This window comes from Anopheles marshallii, chromosome 2 (genome assembly GCF_943734725.1).
Source record: "Anopheles marshallii chromosome 2, idAnoMarsDA_429_01, whole genome shotgun sequence".
NCBI classification, from domain to species: Eukaryota; Metazoa; Arthropoda; class Insecta; order Diptera; family Culicidae; genus Anopheles; species Anopheles marshallii.
The window spans coordinates 45,206,072-45,222,766 of record NC_071326.1 but is presented as its reverse complement, the minus strand read 5'-3'; the positions used below and the strand labels follow the sequence as shown (position 1 = coordinate 45,222,766).

The following is a 16,695-nucleotide window of genomic DNA, read 5'->3' as shown; positions in this document are numbered from 1 at the left end:
ACCGTAGCAAGGGCTGACTATTCGGTTACGTGGTAAAATTAAGTCTAGTAAGTCAGAAATGGCAGGCATAACATAGTAGGTTGTTATGACAAGAAGAGAGAGAGAGATAAAAATAGAAAAAGAGAGGGGGAGAGAGTATTGTTCAACAATTCAATAACACAGTTTTCATCAATTGATTGATATTACCACCTCGTCACGTTGTAATGGGACAGTGACTTAAATTGCGTAGCACCCCCAACCCGTCGGCATACAGAGTAAGATTCAAGAACCATGAATGTTTGCATAATTTCTCGCTAGCAGGTGGTACGCGTCGAATAATAAAATCTGTACCAGCAAATCACAATCGATGGTGTGTCGATATTTTATTTTTAACAGACACGTATACACAAGTGGTGTATGCTCAAAATCAAATTTATTGTCGAGCATTATAGCGTCCGTTTTGGTGGTGATGCCATAAATTATGCTCCTTTTTATTATAGCAGTACCGTAATGGTCGATTTTCTTTTGAAGCAAACGAAATTTTGAGCCGAATACCGCACAACGATGAATGCCATTGGATGCAGAATAAAAATCTGCAAGAGTTTGCTGCACAAATTTTGCACATTATAATATAAATTTACTGTACCGTGCAAGTGGTTTGTGTGCATTGTGTTTTCTTTCGTGTAAATTCTGAATCACACCAGTGGTTTTGATGTTTGTTAACATTGTTCAAGTGTTTCGTGTTCGTGCTTGCTCGTATGAGTGGGACGGAATTGTTTGTTCCGAAACTCAATTAAACCTGATGGAAATGTGAAGTAAAATGCTTAAGCGAGTTGCCGTACGTGTTAGCAATTAAAGTGACAATAAATGATCTATTGTAAACACTATAGTAAATCCTTTTATGTAAAAATCCAACATTTGCTTCTGTTTTTTTTTTGTTTTAATTGAAATCATTACGGTTTATTGCAAAGAGTTATTGCGAAATTCAACTTAATTATTCTTTGCATCATGTTTTGGGAAACCTAATTTGTAAACACTTACATAGGGTGGATCACAGTATATTGCTTTGCACCATAGCGGCTCAGAGTGGTAGCACACACACAAGCTGCACACCCCCGGTCCAGGTACGTAGAGTAGACCGTGTGCGACGGAGTTTCCTTGGAAGTCGACACAATCCTCTTCTAGGCTTGCTGTAAAGAAAGAAGAAAAAAAGCGATCGTTGTAAGTAGGCAAAAGGGACGCGTGACAAAAAACTGACAAAACAAATTTCGGATTTTGTCGTAGTTATGAAGTTTGCAGAAAGTACTAGCATTTGTTAATTGATTATGCTTCGATTATATACCCATACCAAACACTTGTGGTACACAACTCAATGTTCCATTCGAGATATTTCCTGGATAAATTTACTTTCCCAAAGTTTGTGGACATATTTTAACGTGCGAGCAGCAAAAGGAAAGGAAGCGATGAAGGAAAGTTTGTTGTACGCAAACTTTTTCTCGCAACAAGTTATCAGTATGACATTATGTTGTCTTATGGGTTGAGAAAATATTCATATGTTCATAGAAAAAATCAATATGATGATATTCTCTGCCATAGATAGCTTAAGCTTCCACGATCCAAATATCTGTAATTAACTTTTTTATTGCTTAATTTGATTAATTTTTCATTTTCTTACTTATTGGGCATTATTGTTCAAGAGGCGTCATAGTGTTTAAAGAGCATTTCATGTTCAATATATATTTATATATATTGCAATATCCTTCTTCCTAGAAACCAATGCAACGCTCTCCAAGATATTTTTCGTCATTGGACAAAACTTCCAACGCACGTATCCGCCACACCAAAACGTACCATGGTGTTTTTGTATATTACTTTTTTACTGTTTTTTCATTACTACTGATTAAATGTGGCGGCTGAATGGGACAGAGTTTACGCCATTGAAATTCGTTGCACTATTCCCTCAACAAACAGACTAGTAGCTAACTAGATGAGCGTCTTAGGCCAAAGTTGACAAGCATTAGACGTTCCGTAGCACGCTTCCTGTATTGCAAAGCCATGTCTCAAGCCATTCAACAGCGGCTTTACCTCATGAAGAAAATTACTTGAAGCAGGATTAAGAGAACGAGTTACAAGGAGAGTTGAATTAATGGCGGGTTACGGACAAACTTCCAACGACATCAAATTTTGTTTAGTTAGCGACAGCGAAGCATAGTAAGATTTCACTAGGAAAGTTGTGCATAATCTTCTACTGCCAGTACCGTGAATGGAAAGATAGACGATGCGTGTCTACCGCAGCGAAGAAGGTACCAAGTGAACGATTGCAGGTTTAACGCTCTTAGAAATGAGTATTCAGATTTGAAGGATACTTGAATAAGAATGAGGTCCCTAGTTTCGCTTACTTCCTTCCAACTGTAGAACCCTGTTATCATTTGTCTTGAGGAACGTGTAGTGTAGCATCGTACTTCGTAACTGTCGAGTGTGGTAGTAGCTAGTGGAACAAAGGTCAACATATTCAATTGTTGAGAATGCTTGTGCAAGCAAGCAATTGTGTAGACAAGCAATTCTAGAAATTAGCTACACAAAGGATGACGGAGCAAAGGATGGAGCACATAAGGTACGATTCCGCGTTTTGTAAGTTGTATGTACTCGATTGATGCAGGCTAGCGATGCAATCCTTTCGGGTTGTTTTAAGCAAATATATTTCAAACGTTTGAGGCATTTTTGCCCAAAAGAACCTAACACCTTTGAAGTTCAAATTTTTTCCTGCTAATTTTTAGGTGCTTATAGGAGGTTGGTAAGATACATCCTTTCTAGAAGTTTGATTAAGGAAATTGATCATTTAATATTGATCGGTCTTATGACAATGATGTAGTGATTGTATACGGCTTCTCAACAACATTTTCTCACATTTCATTACATTTACCTATCCAATTCCGAACCAATTATTTCTAAAGTTTAAATTTTCCAAGAAACATATTTCCAACATTCCACTACCTTAGTTTTATTCATGAAGAACGACAATAGACCAGACAATAGGCAATTCCATAGCAACAGGCCGTATTGCTTGTAGCTATTGGTAACTTAATCTATCGGTCAAATTGGTTTCGAGACAGTTCCATTTCGGAGCAGTGAAAGGGCACACGCGTTTACTCGATCGATTTTACTACCTTTATCAAGCATTGCTGTGTAAGGAATACGTTGTTTTAGAGATATTTTGCAAGGAAGTTTCATTTTCATAGAAACAATTAGTTGCTGGGGTTCAATAAAAAGATGCCTCAGATGTCTTGAAGCTCTTCACTCTTTTCCTTAATGCTGTTCATTTATTGTCCATGTTTATATGCTCTTCGTAGTGGCTAAGTGGCAGATGAGTTTGATAGGCTCTCTTTGCTTTATTACACACAGTGCAGCACACATAATAACGTGTTCTTTAAAAGAATAGGCTGATTTTTAATGGAGGTTGTTAATATTGAAAAGACCGATTAAAGGTTGATGATTTTCGCTGAAACACTGTCATTAACTGGCCGTAAAGAAATTTTTAGTCAGTAATGAACCACTTCTTTAGGGTGATTACTTGTGGGTTAAATGCGTCCAGCTGTTACTGGAACTTCCGCTTAACAAAGTCCAACCTGTGTAGGTACACAGTTACTAATTGGCGGAATGCTTTTATTCTCAAGGGATACGAAAACATTACTTTGCCTTGGATCTTCACATTTTCATTAAAATGAGGATGTCAAGTTTTGTTGGGCTAGAACAAGAATTATATTTGACACTTTGTACTTTCTCTAGATTTGATACGATATGACGATATGATGATATGATATGCATTCTCAAATCAACTAATATCCAGTTTAGTCTGACAAGAGAAAAGTTCGATTTAACAGTGAGCATTTAATACAAGGAAAAAGAATTGTTGGTAGAGCAGCAACGATTTAAGCTGATGCATTTTATATGGCTGAAAACTTTAGCTTAGCTAAGATATTGATATGTTGCCAACTAGTGACTAGATATCATGCCATCACAAAGCTTCGGCACATGCAAAACAGTGCAAATGAATTTTATCTCCTTCGATCGATCCGGTAAACTGCTGCCGTAAAACACATGCATAACTAAGTTTTCCTCCTGTCGCCTGTACACATCACCTGTCATCGGCACAGGTAGACTTGAAACGGGATGAAATATAATTGGCAATAGGCTCTGTGTGCAATCGTGCTGGTAAACCAAATGCTAGATGTGTTGTTGTGGCACAGATACAGCGTGCAACAGTTCAGCGGCTAATAATCGATTTAGATGGTACTATTTTTAGACATGGTTGCGGTCTCTGTATAATATCGTGTCAAGTTGTATCACAGTGCATTGGTTTGACGTACTTTTGGTCGCAAACTGGGTACATTGCCGATGGACAGAAGCGGTTGTACTACAGCAACTCAGGCAATTGACTCACCAACCATTCATTATAGTGCTTGCAGAGCAGGTGAAGCATGACGCTCCGTACGTGAAAGGTCGAAGACTTGCGACAGTTGGTCCTGAGGCAGTACCCCTTGGTGACACGAGCTGGAATAAGTTGATCGAGTTTCGTGGGTGTATGTTTTCTCGAAGAATTTAATTACGATCGTACCTCATGGTGCAGTAGCAGTACGTGAAACGGAAAACGGAAGCTGGACTCGAATGCGAAACATTTGCCGCAGGCTACGAAACGGAAATGCTCAGCACAAGTTCCAACGCTGCTGGGCGAAGGAAGCCAATGTGTTACTATTTACGTCCTGTTTCCCATTACCGCTCGTGAAAACCTGTGTGCGGTGCAATTATGTTTGTTCATGGGGTAGGTCCCATTGGAGCATTGGGTAGCCTGGTTGCCTGTTGGGTGTCATCAAACGATAGAATTACATTAGCAATTGACCAGAGCAGATATGGGCGGGTGCAGGAGTAGATCATAGTGAACATGCATGCAAACTACAACTTTCAGGTGAGCCATAGGGTGCCGTTGGAAAAGGCACCGGTGCTTCTGTTTTCGATTATGACGAAACCTGTAAAGTGGATAATATAGCTTAAGGCAAGATATAATTCGTTGGACGATTCTAGGAATATCAAGCACGTGGAGCTCTTGCAGTTGCGCAATTGCACATTGGTTGGAAAACAATGCTTCTCGATACGCTTTAAGTTAAAATGACATGGAAGTTTACTTTTTCAGCGAAATGGTAATATATGGAGATGATCGATTATTTACTTATTGCTGAAGGTCTACAAAGTAGTAGCTAAAGCAGGCTCTTGCTTTAGCTTCGTTTTTGCAGTGGACACTATACCGCGAATGCTTGTTATTCTTTAATTGAAATAAGCACTTTCAGGTATTTCTACCTCTTTAAAATGTGCAGTAGCTTAGAACCAGCCTTCCAGACCAGACGATTCTAGGGGAATGTAGCACGGAGTATAAATACCAGATTATTGAATTGGAAACACAGCGAGTGTATTGTATTATTCTCTAAATGTGTTCTTTCGATACGGATTTGAAAAGTGTTTGCCAATTTGAGATACTTCCTACAAAGGTATTGCCATCGTTGAAGCGTTTGATGGATGTTTCAATGGTGATTACACATGGCAGTACAAATACTTGCGGTTATTGAACAATTGAATGTAAATTCCGGTAAACCTGCACTAAAGTAGTCAGTTCGCTACTGATTGTGCGCTAGGAAATTGTTTGATTGATCGTTGGATTCTCAGAATCTCTTTGCTGGTCAATGCGGTGTAATGGAAATCGGTCAGATCAAAAACTTGATTTGGTCGTTAGAAGTCCTGCTAGGGTAGCGCTTTGAAAATATTTGCATACTCGTTATTGCTACGTTGCTCTGCTGGAAGGAATATCGACAAAAACCGGCATAACGAAGATGGTCTGGAGCATCCGTCCGCTCTTCCACCTCTCTGCTCTGACCATTCGTCATTCTCTAAAAGAAGGGAAGCATTTTTCGCTCATCGCTAACGGACAAGCTAATCGGGCTGCTCCGCGAATAGACACTCACGGGAGAACGGGATGAGCGAAAGTGAGTGCTTTCTGTGAGCGCTCTCTGCGAAAAGCTCAGAAAAGGCAGCAAAAGCTGTCTGTCAGCTTGGCAGGACACGTTGCCGGAAGTACAGCATTATGACGTCAACATTGACACACATCCTTCGTCGCGCAGCTGCTACTGTCAGGTACTTTGCGGCTTGCGGAAAATGTGTGTTGCTGCCTTTCAGACGAGCAGTGTCGCCATCGGGATGCAATCTTCCTCACCTACCGGCCAGTACCGGAATGGGATTTGAATGGGTCAACGATGGCGGGAGATATACGCGCAATTGAAATGCAACCTTTGGCCGTTCGCCTTTGCTAAAAAGTTCGTCTTTCACGCTATGGTAAAGGTCAAGTTAAACCGTAGTTCAAAAGTGTGCCAGTCGTGTAAACGGGCAAGGGTACAAAGAAACGGGAGATTGATGCTGAAACTTATCCAGCGACAGAATGTCTTGAATGTCGGGTAGGAAATAGCAAAAAATCGAACAAATCCAAAATTTGCGCAGCATTTTGTTGTGTTCTTTCTGGTTTTGGTTGTACTGCAGAAGGAAATTGACGATAGATTGGTGTCGTGTTGGAGCAGATAGTACTTTCTTACAAATGGAAGCAAAAGTTTAAATTGCACTGGTCAGATAATGAAGTAAAGTTAAAAAAGCAATCCATGATAATGTTTCCTTCTCATTCTGCAAAAATCGAGCAAATTGTTTCTTGATTGCTCGCAAAGTGTTGCCTAGCTGGAATCTTGTTGGCTCTTAAATCTTACTATTTGTTCGTTTAATATTTTCAAAGCTGTTGATCAAATTTAAAAAAAAAAGGAAAATACGAAAGTATACACTTTACACTACACCTGGGTAGAAACACAGGTAATACGTAAAACAATATTTTCCAACAATTAAAAAACTGCTTCATTGTTTCGTTACAAATAAGCTAGTTTTGGCGCATTACTGCCCGTTTCATTGTTTGTTGCGAAAGGAAACGCTCAATGGAGGCGCCTGGTGGCGTATGGTTTTGAGGGTGTGTGTAATCGGTGTATTGGTGAGCGGATTGAGAACAATACTCGTTTTGGCAAAGTGAACAATACCTTCGTCAGCAAAGCTCGACCGTAATGGCTATCAGCACCGGCACCAGCCACAATTAAGGGCAGCAGCAAGACCGGGCGATGGGAAAAAGAAAATGCACAACTCAACGACACCGCTACGACGCGTTGTGGGTCCCCCTTGGGGCGAGGTAGCGACAGACAAACAAGAAACATAAAGTAGGATGCTTCTTTAACTTCGCACGCGATAAACCAAGCTGTACGTCCTTTGAGGCAAGTGGTTTAGTGCTAATGTAGGCACGGCATGTTTACGGTCGCTAGTCGCCGTCATAGAGACGGAAGGAGCGAAAATTCCATGAATAGCGCTACGGCGAGAGTAGCCATGAGGCATGACGGAAATTAAAAATTAGAAGGGAAGAAAATAATGTTCGCAACCCAGTTCAAGCAGTATGCCCAGGGGAACCGGGGGACAGGAAATTACAAATACAGTTTAACCTAGATAACACAAAGCTCGATTGTCCTTATGTTATGATCAGAAGGTCGGAGGGAGCTCCCTTAGTATTAGAATCACTATTATAAACTATTCTTTTTGCGAATATGCGTCGCTAACACATTTTAAGATATTCTTTAAAATATAAACTTAGAAGCGTTTTCTAATTGAAATGTAAAATGGCGGAAGTTCAGTAGTAGTTTTGAGTTTTCTAGTCGCAGTTTCGGATTTACTTTTTAATGCATTTTGTTGTCGTTTTATTTTCTGCTTTCTTAAGAAAAGATTATCTATTCGATGCTAGGTGCTGATTCGTTGTTTTACAAGATGCATGATTCATCCGTGTAGCATTAGTTATGAACTTGATTTGTATTTAAAGTTGCATATTCCTTTACAGGTTTATGGAACGGAACAAATAGGCCAGCTCGGCTTGTGTAATGTTGAGAGTGGTATGCTACAGATTGGAACTATTTTTAGCGCTGTACGCATTAAATATTTCAAACGTTTCCAGAAGCTTTGGATTGCTGTGAACGCAGGCACACAGCTCGGCGTAGATAGCAGAAGCTTCGTTTGGGCAACTTCCATTCGCTTTTGAAGTTGCGTTGAAGCTTGCGGTAAATAATTTAACTGAAACAAACCCGATAGAAGCTGCGCCGCGTGACAAGGTTAACGCCGTTTCACCTGCCCTGCTCACTCACACATGACGGGCTAACTGTACACTTTCCTTAGCAGTGAGCAAGAATTTCCCTCGAAGGGACGGCAAAGAATGTGTCGTCACTTTATAATCTTTACCGGTACGAACATTCCACTACGACTACGAAAAGTCGCGAACGATGGTGAGATGGTGTCGTTTCATTCGTTATTAAACACACTAGACATTGGTGGAGCGTTAGGATGGTTGAGTGATTTTGGTGCTGCTGTTCGGTGGTCGCATTTGTTTAATGTTTAATGGTTCGTGCGCGTTTCACCGCATTTTGCCATAGGTGGCAAGCCCTGGGGACAGTTTATGAGCTAGTTTCTCGCGTGAAATAATCTTTTATGGAGCAGTTTTTTTCTTCGAACATATAGCTTGGTGTAAAACATGACAAAATGCCCAAGTGCCAGCACAAACACACACTTAAGCCGCTGGTGTTATTAATGGACAGCAGATGGATCGCTGGTGGTAAAGGAGATTGCTTACCTAAATGTATTTCATTTACCTCCGGAGCAACCAAAACTGTCTTTAATCCGTCAGTCGTAGGAAGGTGCTGGTAAATAGATACTTCTCCAAGACTGTTCGCACCTGCTTACATTAGCATTGCTCGCATCCGATGTAACCTAACCTGATGCCGTTTGTTCATTTTATTTAGCTTCCGTTCTCGCGTTCCGTCAGTCTTCATTTGCTAATGCGTTCGCTTTAGTTCTCCACTGGGCTGTATTGAGTAATGTTTGCGAATAATTTAAACCATTCATCAAAAAATGTGGAACTTTGTCGACCATTTTATCCTTGGCACTAGGTACCGTGGACTGGTAAGGCAATGGTTTCCTTAAAAAAAAAAACAGAAATTCTTTTCCCATCGGATAGCGTATAGCTTCTTGGCTACGGGTCACTGGCAAGACAAACATTTTCTCACATTGTTTGGGGACGTTTTGGAAAGGTATTTTCTCCGGGAAAAAAGGTTCGGTGGTTTTTTGTGTTTGCCTTTTATCAGGTAAAAAGACTTAGGTAACAAGAGTAGAGTCTGCTGGTGAAACGGGAATATAAATTTAATTTCTTGGGTTGTACTTGGAAAGTTGGTTGGTTGATTTTGGCTGTGTTCCGACTGACCTGATTCTTGAAACGCATTCATTTGGATGTTCGTTCGTTGAAAAGTCAAGCTTTCGAATGGCTATTGAATAATCTGTGGTGGTGTGAAATGGAGAGGATTTGCCATAATACCTTTGACGCCGGAGGTTTGTTTTCTTTTACCCTTATCGAACCCGAATCCTACTTGTAGGAGATTTTGTAAATGTTGTTTGCAAACAGTTAATTTTGATCGTGATACATGTAGCGTGTGTGATGTGTTTTATGGAGGGTTACTGGGTTTAAGGACAGCTTTGTTGATAAAGACCATGTTACCTAATACAAAAGGCAACTAAAGAGCGTTGGAGTTTAGCTTGCATCGTTCAGCTTTAACACATAAAGCATCTTGAGTGCTTTCATATTCGCTATGTTAGTATTTTGGTTGGTTTACTTATGGAAACGGCGGCAAGAGGGGCAATAATTCAGCGAGTTTTCAACGTTTTTAATTACTATCCCATGCATGCATTAAACGACCCGCAACGACAAGACTGAAGAGCGTTAGCAATGTTTCGATCTAGAACTCCTATCTGCAAAAACAGCTAGCAGTCTAGCGGTACCGCACAATACTGGTGCCATTTTAAAATACTTCGGGCCCATCCTCAAACCGCAACCATTTATGAGACGGCTCAGAAAACCGAACGCTTACGGTGGCTTTCATTGGAGGCAGGCTGCCTGTATGTTTCGTTTCCGTTCGTGAATGGCATTCGCTTCCCGGCACGACACGTTCGTATCCGTGGGAAATATTACGACTCCATCACATTCGGCTGCCAGCTAGGAGGGCAATAAGTGGTGCCGCACCGTTTAGCTCGAGCGCCTTCCCGACCGGTTATTATCGTTAGCATTTTTCGCCGAAATGTATGCAAATTAGATAGCAAGCGTTATAATAGACTACGGAGAGCACCAGAATACGTAATGGAAAATGGGCGTTTGACGTGGGTAAGATGGGATGGCAAGCAGTAAGACATGTAGGTTGCAATTCGAATTTCCTGGTAGTTGCCTCCTTCGATCTCGGATACCGAATGGTAACGAGTGTCTAATGTGAGCGAACGAGCGAAACTATGGAATGGCAGCGTGGCCCCCGTGGCATGGAGCGGCTAGTTGTTTGAGTGGATTGTTTTTATTTCAGTGTCGCTGTAAGCTTCTACGACCGATAGCTTTTTTGGAGGTGACTTTGAACTGAAATACGGCAAAGTAGCAAATAACTGCCCAAAAGTAACTTGAACAATGCATGTCAATGAATAGAATTTATTTCTCTGCTAAATCTGAACAAAATTGGGAAATCTCACGAGATAAAATGTGGCTGCCCAATAACAGCCCTATAGGTAGTAGTTTGTCAGATAGTGATGTTGAGTAAGCACGGTGCTGAGTAGGTCAAAGTTTATGTATTGGTTTTCGTATAAGATGTTAGTAAGTAGAGTTGAACCTATCACTTAGACTTATTTATTTCTTATTCTATATACTATTATAAACTAAAGAACACACAGTAACTATCAAGCTTTGCCGTCAATGAAGGAAAGACATGTGTGGAAGAATTCAAAAGACTAAACAGAGTATATAATGTTGGAATATATGCGCAACGCTGTATTCCGACATCTGTCATCAGAACCCACACAGAGGTGTCAATTAAGGTAATATGATAGGAGCATACAAAAACTCAGCACGATAGAAAAGTAGGCAAGAAAGAAAGTAAACAGCACTGAGGGGGGATTTTATTTTTGCTTCCTTACTTTACATAGCTGTTCAGAATAGCTTGCATGACTAAACGAACTAATATTCTGCGCTTTTATGTCGTCTCTCAATACACATTTTGCAAGCTTGTTAGACCACATGAGAAAATAAACTGTTTTAAGATACAAAGAAAGCAATTCTTGGAGAAGCTCATGATGATCAAGCATTCAGCATTCGTTCGCATCTAACAATACATAACGAGCATCCTACGAAGCGTACTACAATTGTTAGTAATAATCGATGAGATAACTTGAGCAGTAGAAAAAAAGGCTATCATTAATAAATCGATGAAGTGAGCCACCCTCCAGGGATGTTGAAGGTGATACCGTGTAGTGCACTGTTTGCTTTCCTGCTGCGAACATGTGTCGATGATTGCCGGGTTGTTGCGTCCATGAGACATTGTTTTCGATGTGATGGTTGCTGATTACTATGATTTGTTTGAATGGTGTTAGACAAAAGCTCACTGTGGTATGAACGTTTAGATGAAACAAAATGAAATGCCGAGAAAACTGATTTTTTTTCCGACACCACAGATCGACAGTCACGTAAACAAGCGTCAAGCGTTGAACAGAGAGCTAAATTTAGGTGTTGTATACTTTCTTTTCTCTGATACAGTATCGATCGCGAAAACAACATTTTTTGTACAGCAAGAAAATCGATGCCAGCATTGGGACTTGTCTGATTCTCGTGGGTAAAGCACCGTTTAGTATGTGAAGTCTGCTTTTAAGCTGTCAGTATGGAGTGGTACACATGAAAGAGAATTGTCAGCCGTGGAAACTGTAAGCTATAATTTTAATTCTACGAGCTGATTACTGCCCAGTTGACAGGCAGTGAAGCTCTTCATCATAGTAATGAGTTAGTGACGAGTAGCATGTATTTAAACACAGCTCTATATCGATACAGGTAGCGCTCTGGCATTTCACTGACTAAGTGGTTTGCGGGAAAACAAGGAGAGTGTAATTGATGTGAGTGAAAACCGACTTCATGCTAGCAGGTCCAATTCCATTAGCTTAACGGAATTGTATGCCATGTTTGTACATTGCGTTCGCAAGATGAAGAGCTTGGAGAAAGTGCTTATGATAGCAAACTCTCGGTCATGGTTTTGTGGTAAAAACAAACATGTTTGTTCGCTGTCGATAACATTGCCCATCAATCCAAACCAGACAATCACCACTCTCGTTTGATTATTTAAAGAGCGGTACCGACTTGATACCGGTGCTAATACGGATATTGATTGGTTTCAAGTGCACGTTTAAATTTGAATGATTAATTTGTCACTAGTACCACAACATTCATTGCCATTGAATATTCCGCCCTCATGACTAATTGGGAATAATAAAGGGCATTGGTTATTTTATACTTTTTTCTTTGAAAGTGTGTTGCGTTATGTTTCAAAAAATTAGATTCGAACTATTAATTATAGACATTTTCTTACATAATCTTTAAGAAACGATGTGTAGCGTTTGTTAAATAGGTTGCAAAATAACGTTTGAAATAAATTTTCTATTTTTTGTCTATGTTTACCAGTCAATTCCGTATTGCGTGTGTATTATATATTACTAGAACCGTACTAATCTCTACCCACAAAAAGTAGATTTTGATCTGAAGCTTTGAATTACAAAAAAAAAAATCTGAAAGTTTTTACAGCTTCAAGACACAGGCACTTTAAGTAGACTTTGAGTATGGAGTTCACCAGCTCGCGAATTGATACCTTCAGCATGTCGTTAACACGTAGTTGTTATGTACATGGAGCAAAGAAGAATAAGTTGTGCACTTAATAATCGATTGGTCCTCTCAATCATCCATAATTGTAATTATTAGCTAAAGATAATTTCGCGTCTCTCGAACCTAAGAAAGGGAAAGAGTGGGACTATCATTAACATCACCATCGTATTAAATTCTGTAGCCGATAAACAGTTGAAAGCTTCAGAAGTATTGATTCGCATGACGTCCAAAATTTCGGAACAGAATGTGGTCCAAAATGTACATCGAAGCTAGACATGGAAACGATGATGAGCGACGGTAATTCATCGCTTCGACACACAGCCCACTGAAGGGTTGATGGGTCACCATGCCCTTCCCATTTGCCTCGTCTCAAACTGGCTTCAAGCCAAGCCGTTCTCTGTCCGCCGAAGGAGCATAGAGGGTTGGTCGTGCTAATTTGGATTACAAATCGAATTTACCATTCCATTTCAACCTCGCGCGTTAGGTGTGTGGAAAACTTTCCGATCAATGAAACTGTTTGCACAACGGTGATTGTGCTGCAAGAAGGTGTGCCTGGCGGTAAGCGAATTATTTGGGCTTTACTGCGCACATTAGGCGCAACGTTCGCTTCCATACATCCCGCATCCAAGACGGATTAAATGTGTAGCATCAGATTGAATGTTTTCCTGGCAATGAATGTGGTAGTGATGTAGTCCGGTGAGAAAAGGGTCCGAGATTAGTCATCCGAGATTTGAGGGATACTTTAGTCTACGTTAATTGAATATTTTTTTAAACGTTTTTTGAGAGTGGGGTGGTAGTTTATGTATACATTAGACTATGCAACATTTCTGTACAAAAAGTGCATCTGGTGATTGGTATTTCATGAGGTAGAAAATGTGAAGATGCAGACACAGTACGTATTGAGTATTTTTTTCTATTATTTTAATGTTTTGTACCTTGCTGCTGCCTTATGCTCAGCATTTTGTTGAAGCAAGCAGGCATAGCCATATACTATGAAAACCTTGTCTGAAATGCAGTTTTTGACCAGAAATTGGTCGTAATGACGGAACTGGTTGGGCAAAAACAGTTTTGAACAGCAAAACGGTACGGAAACGGTTCTTCTATTCGCCACATCAACCGTACCTGTTCGCTACTCTGAACCTCCGGCTCAGATGGGAAACAATCCACAATTGTACTTGACTTTACCGGCCCCACTAACTCGAACCGGGCCTGGTACATGCATCCGGAAGGAAACAATGTTTCGAGTTGGGTGTGTGGGCAGAAAAATGCATAACGCCACTTGGACGGTGGCTGTCAACAATGTTTATTGCCTGCTTGAAGAGTGTCCTTGTGCCCACCGGAACACGAACCCCCGGGAACCTGGATGGAAGCTGAAAGTGGTTCGCTCCTTCGCTCTCCATGTGCAAAGGGCACTTGCAATGGTCTTCCTTAGGGCTAGCGGCTGTCACGGCAAAGTACGAAAGCATATCGTAGCTATAATTCCTTTCGGAACTCGTTCATTCTTCCTTTCGCGCTTAAAGGTTCGTGATACTTTTTTCTTTCTTGGAATGTCTTTCCGCGTTTATGAAAGGCTGTGCATGTGTGTGGGTATTTGCAAGCGTCAAAGCAGTGCGTGGCAAAAGGTCTGCGTTGGCTTCACTGTGCGCCGATTACTTCACTAGTAGCTGTTATTTCCTTATCCACGCTTATGCTTTCACAACACATTCCGTACGGTGGGCGGTTATGATCTCGGTCATGTGAAGTGGTGCTCGCTGCTAGCCTTTGTAAACTAGCAAGGCCGTGTTTGAGTTAGCTTCCTTAGCACATATTCAGCAGCAGGAGACATTTGAAGAGGTGCATGATTTGAAAAGAAGAGCTCAAGACATCGCTACTGGGAAGTGTACCAAGTGGATTGTGAGAGCCCTGGTAGTAGCCATAAACAAATAAAATGAAAGAATACTAAACCGTGCAGAGTGAATAACTGGTGAAAACATGGTACGGTAACTCGAAAAACTGCTGACGTGTGTCGTTTGATTACAAAAACATTGACATAGGTTATTGCATCCGCCCACGAGTGCCATTGCAGTGCCCCCTCTGCAACCGTTTGGTAAGGCAAAAAGGCGAAATGGTTGAGTGTTTATGAGGAAAAAACTAGGCGACCTAAGCAATACTTCCTGGGCAAGATTGCCGTCAAGCTGAACTAGTCGTATAGTTGCATACTCGTTAAGGTAAATTAAACGTATGTGAGTGGAGTGTGTAATTAGTTCCTGTTACGCGCTGACTGGTTCTAACCGGGGACTGGCTGTGTAGGGTGCTGTTAAAAAGAAAAACATATTTTTTTATCAACCCCAGTTTGCTTCTTGGTTTGGAAACACTCTGGAGTTTTGGACCATGCAGCTCAAATATTGATGCAGCTATATATTTTCAGTATCAACAAGCTTTTTTAAACATACCTTTGTTTATAAGTTTTACAATTGTTTTAAATTAATACTAGAGTAAATCCAACTGAAATTCTGATTAAAATTACCCATTCATCCTTTGACCCCTTTGACATTCGTGATTCTCTGATCGATGAGCGCAAAATGTAGCAATAAATTAATATGAACTATCCGTTTAACTGATGCATGAAGTGGAATGAAAATAGTGTTTTTTGTTAACAGTTGGTTAGCTGCTTAGCAATAAACGTAAACACATTCCAGGGCGGTATAAGAATTTAACTCCTACTTCCCTGCAATCTGTAGAGTCATTCCATTAGTTAAACATATGACTTGTGTGAAAAGTCAACCACAAGTTGGTAAAGGATCCGCACACACACTGAAACACCACTTAAACAGTGTGGTAGTTTTTTTTCACCAAGCACTTTCACTTCGGTCAAAACTGAACCATAGTCCAGTGGATCGGTAGTTTGTTGCGTTGGAAACGGGAGAAATTAAATATCACCCATTCAGGGTGTGTGGATGCGTGTGGTTCCGAGGATTGGTGCAAAAGTTTTGTTGCTTTCTCGAAGTTTCTAGGCCGAAGTCGTCAGAGGAAAGTTTGTCGTACATGCTCACGTTCCGGAATGTGCGAAATATTTTCGAATGCTAGGACTAGCAGCTAGGGAACTGGGACCGGTACAGTGGGGAAATCTGTCCAAATCTCTAGTTGGGATATCAGCAGTCAAAGTACCGTGTGGATAGCTTTTGACATTTGACTTTCCTAAAAATAACTGACGCTAAGTGGAACTAGGAAAGGAAACTAGGTTGAACGGGGATGTTATTTTAATCGATATTGCTTTGATGAAGCGTGTATATAATTCCGTAGATTGTTTTTCTACTCATTTAGTCCAAAAGAGAATTAAAAGGATTTGTAAGTTTTAACGTCGTTCAAAGTTTTATAAAGTTGTTTTTTTTCATACTGCGTTTTGTTATTCAAAACGTTTCTGCTGTTGAGCATTTGCACTTCAGTTTTACTTCTAGTGAACTGTACCATTCGAAACGAGCGAGCGTCAAGGGTACTTAAACAACTATAAAAAACGGATCTTTTTTCATAAAAGGTAACCTGCAATACTTACCTACATAGCCCATGAACAGGCTGAGCAAGGGCACAGCCAGCAGATGCAGCCTGCTATTCATTGTGTAGTACACGTTTCACGTTCCCGGTGAGCCGGTTTTTCGCGGCCAGTTGGTGTCGATTTCAAACCCGTCCACTCAATTTACCCAGTATGGCAGAAAAACGGCGTGCTGCAAACGCTGGATCGAATGGAAATTCCCGGGGTTTCCAATGGGTAGTTCGCGAAAAATTGCAAACAGTATGACAAGCAGAGAAGCTACAACCGTGAGCACCGTGCTTTTGGGTAAAGGTTACGAAAAAGGCGGATCTCACAATGGGTACGAATTAAGTGAAACCGTTTGTATCAAACACGA

General features: G+C 40.7%; 1 protein-coding gene across 1 annotated transcript in view; it reads right to left on the bottom strand.

The window, feature by feature from the left end:
* The window catches only part of LOC128708588 (uncharacterized), a 32,714-nt gene extending 16,310 nt beyond the window's left edge, over positions 1 to 16,404 (bottom strand). Inside the window, exons 1-2 of the mRNA XM_053803567.1 lie at positions 16,344 to 16,404; positions 1,021 to 1,169 (exon numbers count right to left, since the gene is read on the bottom strand). Coding sequence (XP_053659542.1) covers positions 1,021 to 1,169; positions 16,344 to 16,404 — 210 coding nt within the window. The remainder of the gene's footprint in view (positions 1 to 1,020; positions 1,170 to 16,343) is intronic.
* Positions 16,405 to 16,695: the final 291 nt, after the last annotated feature.